Genomic DNA, 19,406 nt, shown 5'->3' with positions numbered 1-19,406 from the left:
ATTATTAATCCCACTGCCCGGCACCAACGGAAAGAAACTAATACATATGCACACGCTCATGTGCGTGCCAACACACGTCCACACACACAATGAAATAAGGATTTTTCCTGTGAAACATGGGCAACAATAACGTTCTCTCTGCTAAATGAGCCATGTCGCTCAAGGATTTTTCATTTTGCTGCTTTTTTTTTCTTGAAGAAATGAGAATATTTGACATTTAAACAGCAGTTTTAAATGTTTGCTCTGATAAGAACAACACCGGGGTGGTGAATGTCTCGGTGTTCCAGTTATATTAAAGTCTGTCAGTATATCTTTCCCTTCTTTTCTTAAACATTCAAACTCAAAGTCCTCGGGCTACACTTAAATCCAAAAATATCACTCTCAGTAAGCAGGTACAAGAAATTCAGAAATAATGTATTTTCTTTTGGGGGAGGGAATTTATTTTTAAAAAAATTAAAAGTCATAAAAACAAGGGGAGCAGACTTGTGCCAAGGCTGGCCTACATTGGGCTGGTAATATTCTATTTCTGTTGTAGCCTGCATGGCCAATTAAAACTGTTTCATAATGAAAGTGCATCTTCAGGCAAGTAACAAAAACACTGTAGTATTTAAATCACACATAGTAGCTACTCAGGGTGAGTTCACAGTGATTCAGTTGTATAGCATTTGAATCCCTGCATTATAACTAATGTTCTTTAGTGAGTTATGGTTGGTGCCAGTTTAATACTAATGGCGTTATTATGAGTGTTTGTATGCTAAAATAGTTTGATGTATTGTGAATATGTGACAGCAGTCTTCAGGGAGTTGTTTGTGGAGTCAATTAAAACAAGATGGTCAGTGCTTCTCAATTGTTTTCATGACGGATCCGTCCTCAGCGCGGCAGGCTCGCTGCTGGAGTGGGCTGGGATGCTCCAGAGACCGGAGATGAGGGGAGGAGAGAGGGGAGGGCGAAGGATGAGAGGGAGATAGAGGGGAGAGAAAGAGAGGAGGGGTCGGGGGGGGGGGGGGTGAAGAGGAGGAGGAGGAGGGGGGTGCGCCTGTATCCATCTCTCTCCTCCCTGTGACGTCGCTCGGTCTGGTCCCGGGGTGCGCTGCTCTCCAGTCCCGTCTCAGCAGAAACCCACTTCAGTTGCTGCCTCCGTCCGTGCACACACAGAAACCTGCGGTGCGACGCGCGCGTTCCGGTGCGGCGAGGTGCGTTGCGGGCACCCGGTGTCCTTCTTCTTCTTCTCCCACTCCACGCTGCCTGTCTTGTCCCAAATTATCAGTGAACTGTTTCCACACTCCGCTTGAAAAGAGAGAGAGAGGAGAGAACCTGAGGCGTTGAATAAGAGGGAGAGGGCGGAAAAAGGAGGAGGAGGAGAGACGGAGAGAGAGGAAAGAAGAAAGAAAGAGAGGAGAGAAGTCGCCGTAGTCGCTCTCCTTCCTCGAGCTGAACCTCCACCGAGAAGATGCTGAGATTAGCCGGCGTGTTGGCTGTAGTGGCTCTGGGGTTGAGCGCCGCTCACACCAAAGGTACGGTAGGTGAAGGGCAACTTGCTTGCTCCGTGTGGTGCGCATCAGCGAGTGCGCTACAGCTTTATTCCTGGTGAATGTGGCCAGAGCGGAGAGGCTGTGTGTGGAATGTGGATGCAGAGAAATGTCCATCTGATACAGATAACAGATTACAGCCTGTCTGTGTGTTTGGTGCCTTTTCCCTGCAGTGTTCCTCTTTGGACTTGAGGACACTGACCACTTAATAATTACTGTAACTGCACAGATGGCACTTGATGGTATTTGCTTTGTGTGGCATCCCTACAGTACTTCACCATGACCTTATCACAGCATATTCTTTGAGCTAATCTCATGTGGCATCACTATAACATTGATTTAGGGACTTGCACTTTTGTTGTGATACAGTATCTTCTTCTTCTTTGCTGCAACATTATGAGTATTTTTTGTGAGCGGCTGGATGTAGGAGAAACAGTCTGTCACATTGTTAGATGTTGTGAGACTGTGGGTGTTTCCTGTCAAGGTCTGTTTGTGACAGATAGGTGAAGGTAAGGAGGAGGAAAGAGGAGCAGATGATATGTGAAGTCCTTTTAAATAAGTTTTGTGTGGAAATGTGCAAAGAGATAGCATCTGGGGGCTCCCGGTGACGCTCAACGTATTTGAAAATGGGCAGAATAGCATGATAACAGTGGTCTTATTAGTGCACATGGCCAATAATTAGCTTATGGTGGAGGACCTACTTTACAAATCCTTCCTCCACTTCTAGACAGGGAGGTCCAGATGTGAATGCATGAGTAACTCACTCGCTAACAAAGCTAACTGTAATAATAAAGCTGATCATATCCTTAAGAGACCAAGCTGCAAGTGCTGCAAAGCAATGATTGCGAACTCCGTCTACATGCAACATGACAGCAGCCAGGTGCATTTTACAGAAACATTTGGGTGGTTTCAGGTTTACTTTTGCAAATGTACCCAAACTTTGATGAAGCCATCTGAGGTAATGTGCTTGAAATGCTAAATGTAAATGAAGCAACATGAGGATTTATCAACAGGCTAATTTAATCTACAGCTGCGTTTAGTTCATTAAAATTCCACAACAAATAATCCCCAAAGCCATGGATATGTAATGATGACATCCAGATGTCATAAATGTGTGCCATGCTGTTGGCAGCTTTGCTTCACCACTCAACTATTTTTAGGTCCACCAGTATCCCCACTGCAGTGGGACCGCTCAATTCTCCAGTGAGCCTGGCGTGTGCCGGTGGTAAGCGGGGCAAACACGGCAACAAGTATGTGCTAATCAACTCCCTGTGGACGGAGGCTGGCTTTTACACAGCAAAATAACAAGGTGACACCTGTCAGTTTCGTCTGGCGGCGGGGAGACAACACAAGTGTGATAAGCTGTTCATCCTCCTCGCCTCCTGACACAGGGAAAAGCCTCCCCGCCGGTTGGCTGGCTGGCTGCAGCTGCAATCTTTGCTGCGTGTGGAAGGAGAACATATGCTAATAGACCTGTTGCAGGCCGTGACCTGGCACAGAGGTCAAGCTTTTGCCTCATATGCACTTTCGTTTAAATAGGATTTACTTTGCAAGCCACAATGTGCTGCAGTCGAGGGTCTGTGCTCTTGGGTATTCATTTACATGCTGTTACCTCTTTAAAGATATTGTGTATTAACCTGATAGGTTTATCTATGTAATACTGCAGGACGGGAAATAGGAGCAGACTGGGAAGTTGCATTGTAAGGAGGGATTTATTTTTATTTTTTTGTATCCAGAGCTTGGCTGTGAAGTAAACAAATTACTGCCAAGTCAATGGGGGTGGAAAAACCAAGCACACCATGATTCTAATTGATTCCCTAGGGCCACTGTACAGTGCAGTTAAATCCAGGAGAAAATAAGAGTGTATTGTCTCCAGGATCTGTTGCTACGCTGACCCTTGCTGCTTTTCCCCACTTCCTGTCACAGTTGGCAGGAAACAGAGCCCATAAAAAAGCAACAAACCTAAATTATTTCCCATTTCTTCCCCGTGCATCTGTATCTCCATTTCAGGTTTTTTTTTGGAATGACAACTGAAAGAGTGCATTCGTGTCAAGTGTGGTGAAGGATCCGCCTCCATAGCGGCAATATGCGGAGCTGTTTTCCAGATAACTTTGAAGCGCCGCCACTCCTGTCATTTTCTGTTTAGCCACCGTTTCATTCCGGGAAAGCGTGGACGTGCAACTTCCTTTAATCACCGTCACCCTCGAGTCATCCAGTTAGACTCGGCGTGCATGTGTGTGTCTCTAAATGTGCGTGCATCTACTTAGTATGTGTTTCAGAGTTGTCAGTAATCAGAGCTTGAAGCGCTAACACCCCTCTGCTTCTGTGTGTGTGTGTGTGTGTGTGTGTGTGTAGGTGTGTGTGTAGGTGTGTGTGCGTGGGTTTGCCCGCGTGCACGAGCGGCGAGAGTGATAGAGTGCAGCCAACATGTTGACAGCCGCCAAGTATGCAAAAATTGGGCGAGGAGGTGATGTCGTTTACAAAGGAATTATTGCATTCGCAGATACATGCTGTGGCTCAAACGATTTCCTCAGGACCGACCGTGTCGCCGCTCGACAGGGAGAATCTTCTGGCAGCGAAGCAGAAAGAGCTATAGAGTTTTTTGCCAGTGCTGCCCGGAGCCCCGCTTTTGTGTAATTCCAAGCAATATGAACTCTGAATTTAGATAGCTCATTACCAGCACAGTGTATTTTAATTCAGCTACCCACTGTGTGACTCTTTGTTGGTGGAACCTTTTTTTGCTGCTTTATTATGTCCAAATAAACACACTGTACATGTTTTACAGTCTGTAAACACACAAACAGCATGAATGTAGTATTCCGCCTTCGGAGGATGTCTCTCGGTAAAAAGCTTTAGACTGTGGCTATAGTCTGACGCCTGCTTGTGAAGTCGCAGGATTAATTGACGCAGGTCTTATAATTTATGGATTTGCGTATATAGGTCTCATGCATGTGTGTCTGGGCGTGTAGGCTTTTGTGTGCACGTACAAGGGATAAAGAAAGCCAAGAGGATAGTCATTTGAGGATCCCATTAGCAAATAAAAAAGGGGGGTGACAAAAAAACAAGAGGCAGATTTATATTCCCCCCCCTCCACCCCCCACCCTTTGGAGAGAGGAAGTGCATTATGGGAGCACTCTATAAATCCTCCAACGAGGCTGTGACACAGGATGCGGCACAAATCCTCCTCGGCCTGTAGTGGCCAAGGGAAGCAAGGCTCAGCGACATGGAGGAACATCACACATGCTTTTATAAACACTCGCTTTGTCCTCGAAGCTTCGCTGATCTCGGTACAGCGCCACGCCATTTGGGAAGTAGTAGGGCTTAGTGGCTGCAGCAATGGAACGGCGACCCGGCCGCTGATCCCAGCGCAGTTCCTACAGCCATCAGAGACATAAAGAAAGAGCTGGAGAGTGAGTCAGGGTGGATAGTGTTTAAGCTGTCATCTTCAAACAAGGTGGAGACGGAAGGATCCTGTGATTACTGATACGGGATAAAAATGGAGCTCTGCAGCTTATTGAACTTTAGCTTTAAAGTGAGCAAATTCTGTTTTTGTTGCTAATGAGGAAAATAATCTTTCCTTTCTGCCTCAGTGTTAAGTATGGAATGAGAGTAGTGTTGAGTGGGTGTTTGTTGTCTCTTTTTAGACTTACACAAAAAGTGACAAATGAAAGGAAGTTTTGTCCCTGAAAGCTATTATCAGATCTTAGTGTAGTGAAGCATCCCACCGTGGCCTGTACACTTACATCTCCCTCCATCTTTACTCTGTATACAGTGTCTGACTCTGTTTGTTCTACCTTTTGTCTCTTCCAGCTCTATTGTCTTTTCAGATGTGGAGAGAGGGGGGTGTTGGAGTGGAGTCAGAGTGTGTGCGAGCATGTAGTTCAGTAGCTGACTGAACTGGGTGCACCGAGCAGTGAGTGGGTGTCTCGTCTTCCTGGAGCTTTTTCTCCCCTTTTTTTTTTTTTTTTTTTTTTTTTAAGTGTCTTTGAGTGGTCACGGCTGACCATACTTGGCAGTAGATATTCAGACAGCCAAGGCTCATTGATTTGCCCAACAAAGTGTGTGTGAGAGAGAAAAAAGAGGGAGAAAAAGAAAGAGAGAGACAGACAGGATTTGACCAGAATAATACAATTTTTTTGCAGCATTAAATTAGAATCTCCAGTGTTTTTCTGAGGTGTGTTTGGACGGACAGAACATGACTGGAGAGGGAAGAAACGAAATCTAAAAAACAAGGGAGGAAAGGAAAATGAAATTAAAGTACACAGAGAAAAAGATTAGAGAGGAGAATAGAGATGCAGTTAAAAGTTCATTCTTGACCTTGGAAACGGCACTTAAGAAACAATCTCACCACGAGGTCTGTTTAATAACTGCTGAATTTTTCAATCCTATTACATGATCTATATCAGCAGATGGAGTTGCCCAGTTGTCTTGGAACTGGGCACAGATTGTCAAGTTTTACTGAGAATGTGAAAGACTTCACATCTTTGTTGGCTTAAAAACTGAGAAAGAGATGTTTTAGTGAGGCTACTGTGGCTGAACAATGCATGCAACTGTCTGTCTTAAATTTGCTAATGCTGGCTAACGTTAGCCACCATATTCTACTGGTCATTCGAGACTCAGTAAGGCTGTACCAACAAAAGCTCAGTTTCCACCAAACACTTCTGGTATAGTGCCTTTGGAACCCAAAGTAACCTTTCAGACATGGTACCTAGACCCTAGAGTTCCCACTGCAAACAGCACTCTTAAATGTGGGTAGGGTTGTTGTCACTATCGTCATTATTGGTGACACAGATGGAAGTCTGCACCTCGTTTATCGTCCACAGAACGAGGCTGCACGCCAACATTTTCAGAACAAAATAGAACAGACTGCAGTGAGAGACTCTCTCCATGGGATGTTTAAAAATAGCAGGTTTGTGCATTTAGTCCTTCTCAGGCAAGCTCAGGGGTTTAGTGTTGCTGGAGCCCACAGGAACGACGCTCCACTCATTACTAACTTTATGTCATATAAAAACTAAAGTAATGGTCAAAGTTGTCACAGTGAAATTTAAGGTGTGCTGATGGATTCACGTCGTTAACTCATGCATTGAGTAACATTACAAGTTAACATTCCACCTTAAAAGTTGCCGGCAGTCGGCCCAGTGAATGAAGTTTTTCTCAGACTACAGCTGCTGTGTTGTTAGTCGACTAATAAAACTCTCCACAGTGTGAACAGTGGTTACATGAGCCTCAAAACCAGACACAACTCAGCCCTGAGCAGAGTGACCGTCCTCTACTGACCAATCAGACTGCAGTGTTCACAGCTCCACCTTTTAGTACCAGATCTGTGTGCTAGGTACCCCAACAGAGGGGGGACCAAAATTGCGGATGTAAGGAACAATTACAATTGGTACCATCCACAAATGGGGAAAAAAAAGTACCAAACTGAACTGAATTATACGGTACTGCTCGGAAACTGGGCTAAAATCCTTGAATGTATTGAACTGAGCAAGACTGTGTATTATTGCTAACGATTCAAACTTTTCATTTGAAGAGAATGCATGTGCTACACTACATGACTAGAAATATATGGACACTTAAACACTCCATCCGTATGTGATTATCGTACGTCTGATTCCAAAACCTTGGGCATTATCCTGCTGCTTTCACACTTTTTTTCACACACATTTTGGAAACTGGTCGTAGAGATTTTCTCCCCTTCACTTACAGGAGCATTTTAATCAGGAGAGACAAATGAATGAAGTAAAGATAATTGTTTAATAGCGATTACAGGTGTATGGATTAACAGATGATATGGGATGATTAAGATTTGAGAGAAAGACTTTGGAGCTTAGACTGTACAGGGAGATTTTGTGATTGAGGGGTGTCTGCACTGAGCAGCAGCAAGATAAATCCCACCATGGGGACACTTGTGGTGGTGGTGGCTGGTGACTCTGCTGAGAAACTGATTAGGCTGATGAAGCTGATGAATCTACGAAGACTAGGCAGTGATAGGGAGGTGGAGGGCCGACACAGCTGCAGCATTGACATACGAAAGGCAGAAAGAGAATCATGTTTAAAAAAGACAGCAGCAAGATGATAATAAAGGTGTGTCGCTGGGCTGCTGGTTTAATGTGATTAGCTGATAGAGCAGCTGATGTCTCTATTGGCAGCATCAGACGGTGACAGTGAGAAATTGTGAGTGAGAAGGAGTGTATGGCAAATGGTATAGGAGAATTACATTACAGACCTAAGCATGCACAGTCTTCCTGACTGAACCCTGGGTTCGAACCAGTAACCCTCTTGCTGCGAGGCGACAGTGCCAACCACTGCACCATAATGCTGCCAAAAATTGCAATGCATCTAAGAATTGATTTATTCCCTCCATCTCTAGTGGTGAGGTCCCAACACTGATGTTGGAGAATAAGACAGTTGGTGTTCCAATTCATCCCAAACGTGTTAGATGGGGGTTGAGGTCAAGGTACTTTACCAAATTGGAAAACAGTGTTTTTATGGGTATTGCACACAGGGGCATCGTCCTATTGAAACAGGAAGGGACAGTTTATTATCTTAAATTTCACTTTTTGCTTTGCATTATTGCCAAAGTTGAACAAAGTGGCTGAGTCCAAACCAGGACAAACAGATCGAGACTGAAGCTACACAAAGATACGACAACAAGGTACTGTCTGCCACTTCCACTTCTATTCCATTAGTAAAGGTGAAAGTTGTCACTACTCAACAGTAACAGAATCTATTAGACAATAATGTCCATATACCTTTGGCTGCATTGTCAAACTCTGACAATGGACTTTCCAGAGTCATTATCACATGAAGTCATATATGCAAAACTGCATGTCTTTGTGTGGAGTGCTGCACTCAGTCCCCACGTCTTCAGGATAATCAAGTTTGTTAGACATTTTGAGTGTCTTGCCCGACTCTCACCGTCCTTTGGTGATTTGCTCTCATGGCCTACAGCACATGGCAAAGACACCACTTATACACACATAACACCCAAGAGCTCTCCAGGGTGTTCAAAGGACTCCCTCTGCTTCTTCAGTCCTCCTCTCATCCATTTGCTCCTGTTTTCCTCCAATCACTTACCTCCGCTCCAATCTCACCAGCGGGCTCTCTTCTATTTTTCAGCGTGGGGTGATGACACATGTGAGACACACACATTCACTCACACAGACACACACACACACACACACACACACACACACTGATGAGTAGCAAAGGGTTACACAGACAGATAGTGCCTGACCTGTCCCTCTCCACCAGCTGGGTCTGGCTGACCTCAGAGGAAATGATCAGAGGGAGAAGATGGAGAGAATTAGAGGACGAGTGAGAGCAGAGAGGGTCAGAGAGAAAGTTGCAGATCTTTGTCTCTGTGACTCATAAATCTTCACAGTTGACAAGTGGAGCACTCGGAGTTGAGTGCAGACTTCTGTAATGGACATGTAGACAGGACAAGAATGGCTGAGTAACTTACAGACCTCTCCCTGCTTTCAGTGGTGGCATTCATCTATATGTGTCTATCTATCCATACATTACCTACACCTTTTTATCCTGTAAAGGTGTGCAGGGGGCAGGAGTCTATCCCAGCACACAGTAGATAAGGAAGCTATTATTTCATAGTCACACTGATCTTAAATGTATACTAAATTAGCCTTTTGGCATACAGTCAACCCAATTGCCAGAGAAAAATGTCAGCATTGTTTGCTGAACCATGGATATGTTACATTCTTAGGGTGCTGTCAGACCTAGAGTTGTCTCCTTTGGTCTGAAATGAATCAGGGATTAATTTTGTCACAAAGTTGTATAGTTGCCTAGAGTTGGTTCATGTTCTCACGGCAGCATTTACAAGCGGACCAGATCAAATGCCTTGTGTGAGAAAGCTGCTCTTGATTGGTCAGAATTTCCATGTGGGAAAAATCCAGGAAGTAAAGCAAACGTTGAAGAAGAGTACACTTGCAAGATAAATGTGACACTTTCTAATGTCACAATGGAGGGACAACTATGCAGGTTGATTTTAGCGCTGCTCATCGTGGACTATATTGCTGTCATTGTTCATTTTAGTCAAACCATACAGTTTGAAAACGAGGCGCGGCTCCAACTAGAAAACAATGTTTTGATGCATTGGATGTGCTGAATGTGCATATTAAGGCAGTACAGGAGGAGGTGCACATTAATAATCCTCCAGGACTGTAACATGCTCATGTTTAACCCAAACAATGTGTCATGTGACTGCAGTTGGTTCGGATCCAGATCGGAACACGTTCTCTAGGCAAACGAACCGCACCAGAGTTCATTTGGATGGTCTCGGTATGGTTGTTAAGGTGTGCACCAGAGTGTGATTGCTGTGTTCACACCTGCCCAAACGAACCACACTTAGGGGGCAAACGAACTGGAGTTTGATTGAACCGAACCAAACAGGGCAGGTGTGAAAGAACCTTGAATCTGGTTAGGTTTAGGCACTAAAACCACTTGGAAAATATCATATTTTGGTTAGAAACACCTGGTTTTATGGACACAATCTCCACTGGAAACAGAGCAATGTTTTACCAACACTAACTCAGCAGGATAGGCAGTAATGTCTTAAAAAAAAAAAAACCAACCACTTTTCATGGCACTGTCTCTGCTCGAGACATGGTGATGGGTTGCTATGAATACAGCAGGAGGTCAATACAACATACCTGGGTTTGGTGACTAAAAGACAGCTTGGCACGCATCTTGCTTAGGTTTCACACCATCCACCATCCTCTCATTCCATAGATGACAGTCAGTTCATACACTCCATCACTTCAGAAATGTGGATATGATCCGTATGGTTATTCATGGTTTACAAAGACTTACAAGGCCATCATTTTCTTACGGTGAAGCTAACCCTAACCCTAACCCTAACTGCCAGCAAGTATTCCTAAAATGCTCTTGAAACAACACTAGCCTACATATTAAACATTCAGTACAGTACTATGTCTGGCTGAGCCAAGAAGTAGTCCCTCATAAAACAGCAAATTATGGATTTTACACTTCATCTATTTTACATATTAAAGAGGATATACTGTGTTAATTACGGAGCTTTACAGGCTGATTTTGTTACCCATAGAGAGAGCAATGCTAATTGTTGCCCCCTGTTTCCATTCTTTATGTTAAGTTACCTTAATTGGCTTCTGGCTCTGGTTACATATTAACCATACAGACATGAGAATGGCATCAGTCTTCTCACCTGCTTCTCTGCAAGAAAGATGACTGGACTGCCTTGATCCCAGGTATATGTTCTTACTGAAACTCCTGGCTATATGCTTTTGTCCTATTCTCACACTTTCTTGCTTACAATGCTTTGTGTTCAAAGCTAGTGTAAGGCTACCGCAGCTTCACAGCTCAGGACAGCTCCATATTGAGGTCAGCCCTGCTTGAGCATTGGTTTCTTGTTTCAGCAGCGCGGTGATCAGCAACACACCCTCTTCATTGCCAGTCTAAACACAAACCCCATTAGCACCATGTATTTCCTAATGGTTTGCAAGGCTGATGATTATCCACAGGTACCGGGCTGCCTGTACACACAAATTAATCAAGCTTTAATTTTTATTTTCTTCATTAGTCTACATCCCCCTCAAAGCCTGACACAAACACAAACACACCGGCATGCACCGCACAAACACACACTACACAAGCTGTCCCTGTGTGATTTTGCCTTGATGATTGTGTTAAGTGCTCATCACTTGCGTGTCTGTTCTTCTATCTGTGCTCAATTTCAATTAATCCGTCCATTTCCCCATGAAGGCAACAGTTGTCATCCCATATGTTAGCCACTTACAAGCTTAACAGGAGCTGGCAGAGCTTATATCTATACACCCAAACATTCCTGAGCACACACACAAACAAATAAAAGAAACACATGCTGGTGCTTTCCTATGGACGCTTTACATGGAAACATTCTCTTCTCCACTTGTAGATGCGCAGGCTCGTTGCACTCGGGGCTTTTTGGGCAGCTCATCAGCGGGAGGTCCACAGATTCGTCAGCCCTGATAAAAGGTGTGTTATTTAGTGCTGGTCGTTGTGAGTTACAGTACTTGTGTCAGTGCCCCTGGCATTAGTCCAGCCTGCCAGCAGATGCTCAAAAGTCTGTCACCCCTCTGCGGTGTTAATGATAGGTAGTGATTGGAGATCAGGTCTGCCTGGCTTATGTCTGTTTACCTACATTATCTCTGCTATTATCAGACCGCCGCTGCTTTCTTTTCCTGTTGACTAAAATATGAGTCATTATGTATTTCTAAAACACAAAGAGCCGGGTGCCAGACACTTATCTTGCTTTAATACACTGTATCATCAAGCCTTTGTATATTTAATATATGCTGGTGCATCCTAGATTACTAGAAAGGCTTTGATTGCTGCCTCGCTGCTGCTGTTTTGATGGCAGTGTTGTTTTCACTCTCCCTAAGAAATACTGCACGCTCACTGAAAACACTGCAAGACAACAGAGGAGTTCTACACGAGCAGACATGAAGCGAATGCCCAGCGCTGTCCTCGGTCCTGACATGAGCCAATGGCACTCAGCAAGAAACTGCAGCAATGGAGCTGTCCGTCGTGCTGAAAGCAGACTCACCGGGCGCTTTTGACTTTCCATTAGCCCGTGCCTCAGTGTGAGCGGGCATTTGCATACACCAGCGTGTGGGGATATTGGAGGGGCGGAGATATGTGAGAACACACCAGGGACCCGACAGCCCATCACAGCTATGATAAGGCTGAGCAGTGATTGATGAGTGACAGATGGACGGGTGAAAATGGCCAGGAAATGTGCAGCATTTCAATGATGATGCCTGAGCAGTACTGTTTTAATATTAACTCTAACAGGGTGAGACACAATGTGAGACTGTGTGATGGGATACTCTCACTAATTCAAGCCTGTTTCCACAATCAGATTCTGACTCTGAACGATGGGCTCCTATCTGAACACACCCTTTTCTGCCAGAGTTGGTACAGTTTCATCAGGTCTTTGTGTTTTTGTCCTTGCTCTCCTCAGTGTCTTTAAAGCAGCCTAATCATCAGAAGAAAATGTTGCATTGTACATTTCTGCAAATCATAAATATGTTGCACATGCATGTTTCATACATATCATATCAACGTTTCTAGTGTGTGAGCTGACTGTTAATTAGAGGTGGATGGTGGATGGTGGATGGCAAGTCACCTAGGCGAGATGCCTGCCAAGCCGCAGACCACTGTTTGAGACCAACAAACAAAAAACAATTGCATTGTAGCAAATCACTGCTGTGTTTTCGGGGGCTTTTTAGAGCTCCAAAGTTGGCTGTTTTGTGGAGACCCATCGGTGTTCTTCCAGCAGCTTTTCAGGCTCCAAAGGTGGATGTTTTGTAGAGACTCGTCCAGCGGGGACATTGGCATGACAACCAGTTGTTTTTTACCAAGATATTGCAGCTTGTTCTACCAGGATTGTGCCCTTAACGCCAGGTATTTTAAGCCAAAACATGATCTTTTCCTTACTATAACCAAGTGAATGCTGTGCCTACACATAACCACACATTAACCACAGTGTTGTTGAAGTGTAAAGTTTCATTGTATGCACTGCATAATGTGCAAATGCAGTGTACAGTGGTGACATTTTTTGATGCAGTTATATTGTTTTAAAGTTGATGGGACTTTTGTAGCTTAAGAGGGAGTACAGCAAAATCTGGTGATGTCACTTGAGTCAGTGACAGTTGGGGCAGACTAGGCCCAATCCCATTTCTACCCCTTAAATCTTCCACTTGGTATTGAGTGCCCCCGTTTGCAAGATAACCTTTGATGAGGGAAGTGAGAAATATTAGGGTAGAGATCTGTCCCTAAGAAATGGGACACCACTTCATGCAAATCGGTGTGGCCAACATGCAGGCGTACATCACATGTAGTAACAACGCAAGATACCGGTAGTTATTCAGGTTTGAAAATAGCAACTCCAGTGCTGTGTTGTGACGTGTGCTATGTTTATTCTTCTTCGTCTGATGACTCAACGGAGAAGAAATGCTGAAAACAGGAGGCGCCTACGACGTCTTCTAGTTCTGATCGATTTTGTGTGGGTAAGTCGGTTTGTTTAAATATTTTGACACTGTGTTCAACCGAGTTGCTAGTGAGTTTACGCTAGTCCAACCATCTGTTGTTTGTATAGCCTACATGCCGATCATACAGTTGCTGACTTCGCAAGGTGTTCTGGGAAATTTCATCTTCCACTCAAAGTGTAGGTCGGGCTCCCTTGGAATCTAGGGCGGGATTTAAGTGTTGGAAACCACTTCCACTACCTCAGTTCTGTTTTGGGACACGTCTAGCCTAAACGTGAACGTGCACAACCAAGTGCATGTGGGTATTTCTAGGGGAAGTGTGGTTACTGGGACAGGCCCTAAATCTTGTGGTGTAGAGTTAGAAAGAATTGAGCTTATCAGACCTCTGCAGCCCGCTCCTCATCTCTACTTGAGGCTAGAGGCTAAAGAGCATGTTAAGCACTACTAGCATTACACAAGCATTCCAACTGAACTCGGTGGATGAGTTGTATCGTGGGTAATAGGCACTAGGTTTTTTCGAAAATAGAATAATGTATGAAATAAAAAAAGAGAACATCTCTGATTCCGCAGCATCAATTTTGATCTTTCTTTTTTTTTAAACTGTCCATGTTGAGTCTAACAGTGTTATAGGATTGCAATTTTAAATGTATTTATTTATTTATTTATTTATTTAGTTAGTTAGTTGGTTAGTTAGTTAGTAGCAGTTTATTTCAAACATGTAAGTAGCAAATAAACAAAATACTCATATAGTCATTAACAGGTTACTAAATGAAGCATGAAAACTGAAAACAACATATAATGATTTGTTTTACGTGTTCAAAAAGGAGTGTGTGGACGTACAAACTTATTTATCCCACCCCTTCTCCATGAATTAATAATAGTCAATTATGTAGCTCCCCACCAGTACAAAGCTGTACAATAGTTAATTCTCCTAGACCTATTCTTGTATATTCTTATATATATATTCCTTATTAATTGGTAGATTTCTCCTTTAAACTCTGAAGAAATATAACAAAGGGCATTTTTTATACATGCACTTAGTTGTTGCTTTGATTATGCATATATAATATTCCTTTGTTTTTCTAAAGTGAATCTAAACTCCAAATCTTTCAGTTTGGCTAACATGAACTTGTTTGAGGCTCTAACAGTCATGAGATCGATCCAGTCCTTATAACAAGGTGTGTTTGTATTTTTCCAGTTCCTTAGAATAACTTTGGCTTTATTAAGGAAGCCTGTGAGAGCCAACCTAAATTGTGCCTGTAAGTCCAGGTGGTTGAACAGATTTGTTTTCAAAAAGGCAAAAACATGGTGTACTTAGCAAGGACTGTTCCAACCACTCCTTGTTTGCCCTCACCACTCTGGGTCCAAAACATGGAAACAAGTCGACAGTCCAACCTTTACATCTCCAGCACTTATTACTTTGAATTACATCAAGCTTTTTAAGTCTGACTGGAGTCCAATAATATCTGTGAGTTATTGGTACCTTGTGTTTTGGACCACTGCTGCAGATGAAGGTTTTGAAGCCATGAAAATGTCCCAAAAAAATGCATTCAATGCGCAAAAAAATGCACAAACAAAAGCAGAGAAGAACACTGCGAGCTAGCAAGCACGGACGTAAACAATGCATGATTTGAAATATTAATAAATTTGGCTTTGCGAATGTACTATGAGGAAGGAAACACCTCAAGGATACACAAATGGGTCTGAGTATAAAACACTGAATATAAACCTTTGTCTCCCAAAAAAACCTCCATGTTGTAAATTGAAGTTTTGACAGCCAAGTTTCAAGGAGCTTTAAACTTGAAGCACTAATTAAGAATATACAAATGCCGATGTGAGTGTGTGTGCTCCTTTTGTGTGTGTGTCCGTGACTCTCTGTAGCATCTGGGCCACAGAGCCAAGAACCATAAAACATCTAAAAATAAATACTGCTCCAACAGTCTGAAGTGTATTGAGTTGTGGCCAACAACTCTCACTTGCCGGCTGCTCGGCCATATTTCCAAGCTGCTATAGAAATCAGCTATAGAAATCTCTGCACAATGATCCATGAACCCTGCAGCTTTGTGACGACTTTGTGGAGAAGTGTGCGTGTGTGTGTGTGTGTGTGTTTGACTTATGAAAAGGTGATTGCTCAAAACTAGAAATGTATCCATGTGATATAGTGTCCTTCATTCCAAGACATCTCTGGCGATTGCTCGGTCACACACACACACACACACACACACACACACACATGAATGCACACTCACACACACACACGAACAAACACACACACATGCACAGGTGGAGCATTTGAAATGAACAGGTGGGACCAGCTTTGTGTAGAAGGGCCTGTCACGGATGCAGCAATTTTATTCTTCCGCTGTAACTGGGCCACTGACACACACACACACACACAAGCACACACACACACAGTGGCACACACACTGCGAGCTCCTCCTCTCCCCTCTCTAAAGGTGCACCCCAGTTCCCTGTGGCTGTTGCACAGGCTCAGTAATTGCATTCCCAAACGTGTGTGTGTATACGTCTGTGCATGTGTGTGTTTACCTGCCTCTAGGTCAAATCCTCAGGGATGTGAACTCTCTGCTGGGTTATATCATTTTTTAACGGGACGCTCAGAGCCTCATTTGTCCCTGTGTGTTTTGGGAGAGATCACCAAGGTGTTCCCATCTCCCTCCCCAGGAAGGCAGAGAGCACATAGAGTACCTGTCAGCTCGTACACACGCCCAACAGGCTCCAGTAGTTAGTAAAAAGAAAGGCCACAATTTGATTGTTTTTCAAACCTGCATGTGCCCACATGTTTATTTTGCTTTATACCAGCTGTCATCATGCAGCCGCTGCTTTAGCTCATATTTGTGTCCTGTTTCTCTTCATCCTTTGCTGTGGTCCTGCAGCAGACAGCAGCCCGGCTGCAGCAGCTCCCCCTGTGTTACCAGGAGGAGGATCTGGGTCACCATGTACCTGCTCCTCCCACTGCCTTGCATCCTCTCACTCCCCCCTTGTTCACCCTCTGTTCTATCTCTCTCCATCTTACCCTTTTTCCATGTCTCTTCCTTGTCTGCCTTTGTCTAATCTCAGAGCCAATAATATCACAAATTCAATCACTCCTCTTTTTTTCCCCCAATGTTTTTTTCAATCTTTCGTCCTCATCTCTTCCCGTGCTCCCGCTGGGATTTCGTGATGTAGCATTAGCGTGGAGGTAATTACCGACGGCGAGGCTTAGCCAGGTCTTATCACACTGTTCTCTCCTTCCCTCAGGATCCGTCTCTCCCCTTCCTCATTCTCTTTCAGCTTCTGCCTCTTCCACCGGGACCCCGTGGAGATTCTCCTTTTGGAAAGCCACTGGGTTAAGGACATCTAAAAGCTAATATTTTAATCTGACTTCTCTGTTAGTTGTGCCCTCAGAGTAGCTTTTGTTGACTCTATTAGGCCGGCTGTGTTTTATTAAGGCCAAACATACCCTGAAGAGACTGCAGTCTAAACATGCACAGTTAATATACATAAACAACTTTGCATGCTGCACACACACATATTACATGTATACTCTTAATTTCTTGGGCACACATACATGAATATATATAAACTCATACATGTAAACAAAAAAAGTTGCGCAAGTATGCAGAAACACAAATTTTTTCGTCCTCCTCACACACAGACGCGGTTGTACGTGTTTGGACATCCTGGGCTATAAGCTTATTATAGAGTGGTGAATAATTAAGGTGCTATGTTCATTCATTAACCACTCAAAAATTGTTGGCAGGAGACATACACACTCCCTCTCATAAGCCCTTTCTGTCCGCCACACCATCTCTCCTTTGCTCTCTGCCCTCTATTTGAATATCTTGTCACTTAGAAATACTGTATGTTAACATGGATGCCCGTGTGTGTGCCTGTGTGTGTGAAGGTCACACATTTTTCTAACCAGCACATCATTATTAAATCATGAATTCACCCCTGGCTCGCTCACTCCTCCTGTCTTGCACTGTTTGGTTCTCAGGTTGTGTTGGGGTTATGTGCTATTTTTTCTTTGCTCATGCGTGCATGTGGCAGGTATGGTGTTGTATCTGTCCATGCATGTGCATGGATATGTGTGTGTGTGTGTGTGTGTGTGTGTGGGCCTCGGCCCGGGCCCCTGGAGTTCTCATTACGGTGAGAGTGGATGGCCGAGCCCAGCCCTAACATCTGTCTAGGAGAGTGGAGGGGCCCCACACCGAGCTCGTAGCCAGGGAACACCCTCGGAGGAGCGGCCGCTTTCTGCTGCATAACAAACCACACCGCTGCACCTCGCTCCGCAGAAAAGTTCACTTCTGTTACGTGTTGCATTTTAACAAAGCTCTGTGAATAAATAAGTCCATCAGGATGCTGCATTTCATAGTGTGTGACATCCAGTCAGTTTAACTAGAGCCTGGTTGATACATTATCGGCCCTGAATTGGGTTTTGCATATGTTAGCAAACAAACAGGAATATAAAACTCTCAAATGTTCTATTGACAGACTTCAATATTGTTTTGTTTCATGTGTTTTTATTATTGGTTATTAAATTTCAATAGTGCTTACTCATCTAATATGATCTCCTATATGATTCGACTGATATCCATGTAAGTGCCATCTATTTTTCTTTATTTTGGGGGTATTCTTGCCATTATTTGATAGTGGACAGTTAAGAGGAGACAGAAAACAAGAGCATATTGAGGGGAAATGACAGCTGAGACAGAACCAGGATGCAATAACAGTATATAGCACAGTGATACTCATCTTGCAGCCTGTGGGACAAATCTGGGCGCAGGGTGGTCTGCAGATCTTTTTTTTTTTTAATTCACAATGACAACAAATTTATTTACAATGAAACAATGACAATGACAAAATTTTTGTAATTTTAATGTTAATAAGGTATGCATGAAAAATAAAGCATCAGAACAGAGCTTGTTTATCAGAAAAGTGCCCGGGTGGATGCTCCGACAGAGGCCCCAAATGTCCTCAAATCCTAGAAACGCTTGTATTTACACCTGACCTGCATGGGCAGATTCCACTGGATTTGCCTCTTGGCAAAGATGAGTGAGGGACAGCAACCTGAAAATGTTTAAAACAGGCAATTCATTTATTATATATACTGATAAATATTATTGTTTGCTATAACTGACTCCTGGCCTCCTATCATTATGCAAAAGGCCCGCTGGGCGAAGCAAGTTCAATGTCCCTGATAAAGCATCTGGCCTCCTGGACGCTCCACTGTTGCTCATTTTATTGTTCATTTAAGGTTCAAAGTTCATTCCTGACTTTGAAAAACAACAGCTCACAACAAGGTCCATTTAATAGCTGTAGCTGTTGCTCAGTGCTTCACAGGCAGATAGAAATTTGGCCAGTTATTTTTCTTCTGAGCACCTTAGGGATAGTCAAAGGCAAGTTGGCGTAAACCAAATCCTCAAAATTAAACTTAAACTTAAACTCAAAATTAAGCTTTCTGATTTGATGCCCCTATTGGCAAGAATAATTATTAAATAAACCATTTTCTGCGCTTATACAGATGGTTAAGGTTTGGTTAGGTTGAGGCACAAAATAACTTGGTTAGGGTTCATTCATTTTCCATAACCACTTATCCTGTTAAGTATCGCGGGGGGGCTGGAGCCTATCCCAGCTGTCATTGGGTGAGAGGCAGGGTTCACCCTGGACAAGTCACCAGACTATCACAGGGCTGACACATAGAGACAGACAACCATTCACACTCACATTCACACCTACGGACAATTTAGAGTCACCAATTAACCTGACGTGCATGTATTTGGACTGTTGGAGGAAGCCGGAGTAAACCCACGCTGACACAAGGGCTCCCCCAACCAAGGTTTGAACCAAT

The 19,406-nt window shown here is 43.7% G+C and overlaps 1 protein-coding gene across 1 annotated transcript in view; it reads left to right on the top strand.

Annotated features, from left to right (window-relative positions):
* The first annotated feature begins 1,025 nt into the window (after positions 1–1,025).
* The window catches only part of LOC125888249 (calsyntenin-2-like), a 377,475-nt gene continuing 359,094 nt past the window's right edge, over positions 1,026–19,406 (top strand). The window contains exon 1 of the mRNA XM_049575486.1: positions 1,026–1,514. Within this exon, the coding sequence (XP_049431443.1) occupies positions 1,451–1,514 (64 nt within the window). The 5' untranslated portion in view covers positions 1,026–1,450. The remainder of the gene's footprint in view (positions 1,515–19,406) is intronic.

The sequence above is a fragment of the Epinephelus fuscoguttatus genome, linkage group LG5 (assembly GCF_011397635.1).
Source record: "Epinephelus fuscoguttatus linkage group LG5, E.fuscoguttatus.final_Chr_v1".
NCBI lineage: Eukaryota > Metazoa > Chordata > Actinopteri > Perciformes > Serranidae > Epinephelus > Epinephelus fuscoguttatus.
The sequence above is the reverse complement of the archived record's forward strand: the minus strand, read 5'-3'. Positions and strand labels throughout refer to the sequence as shown.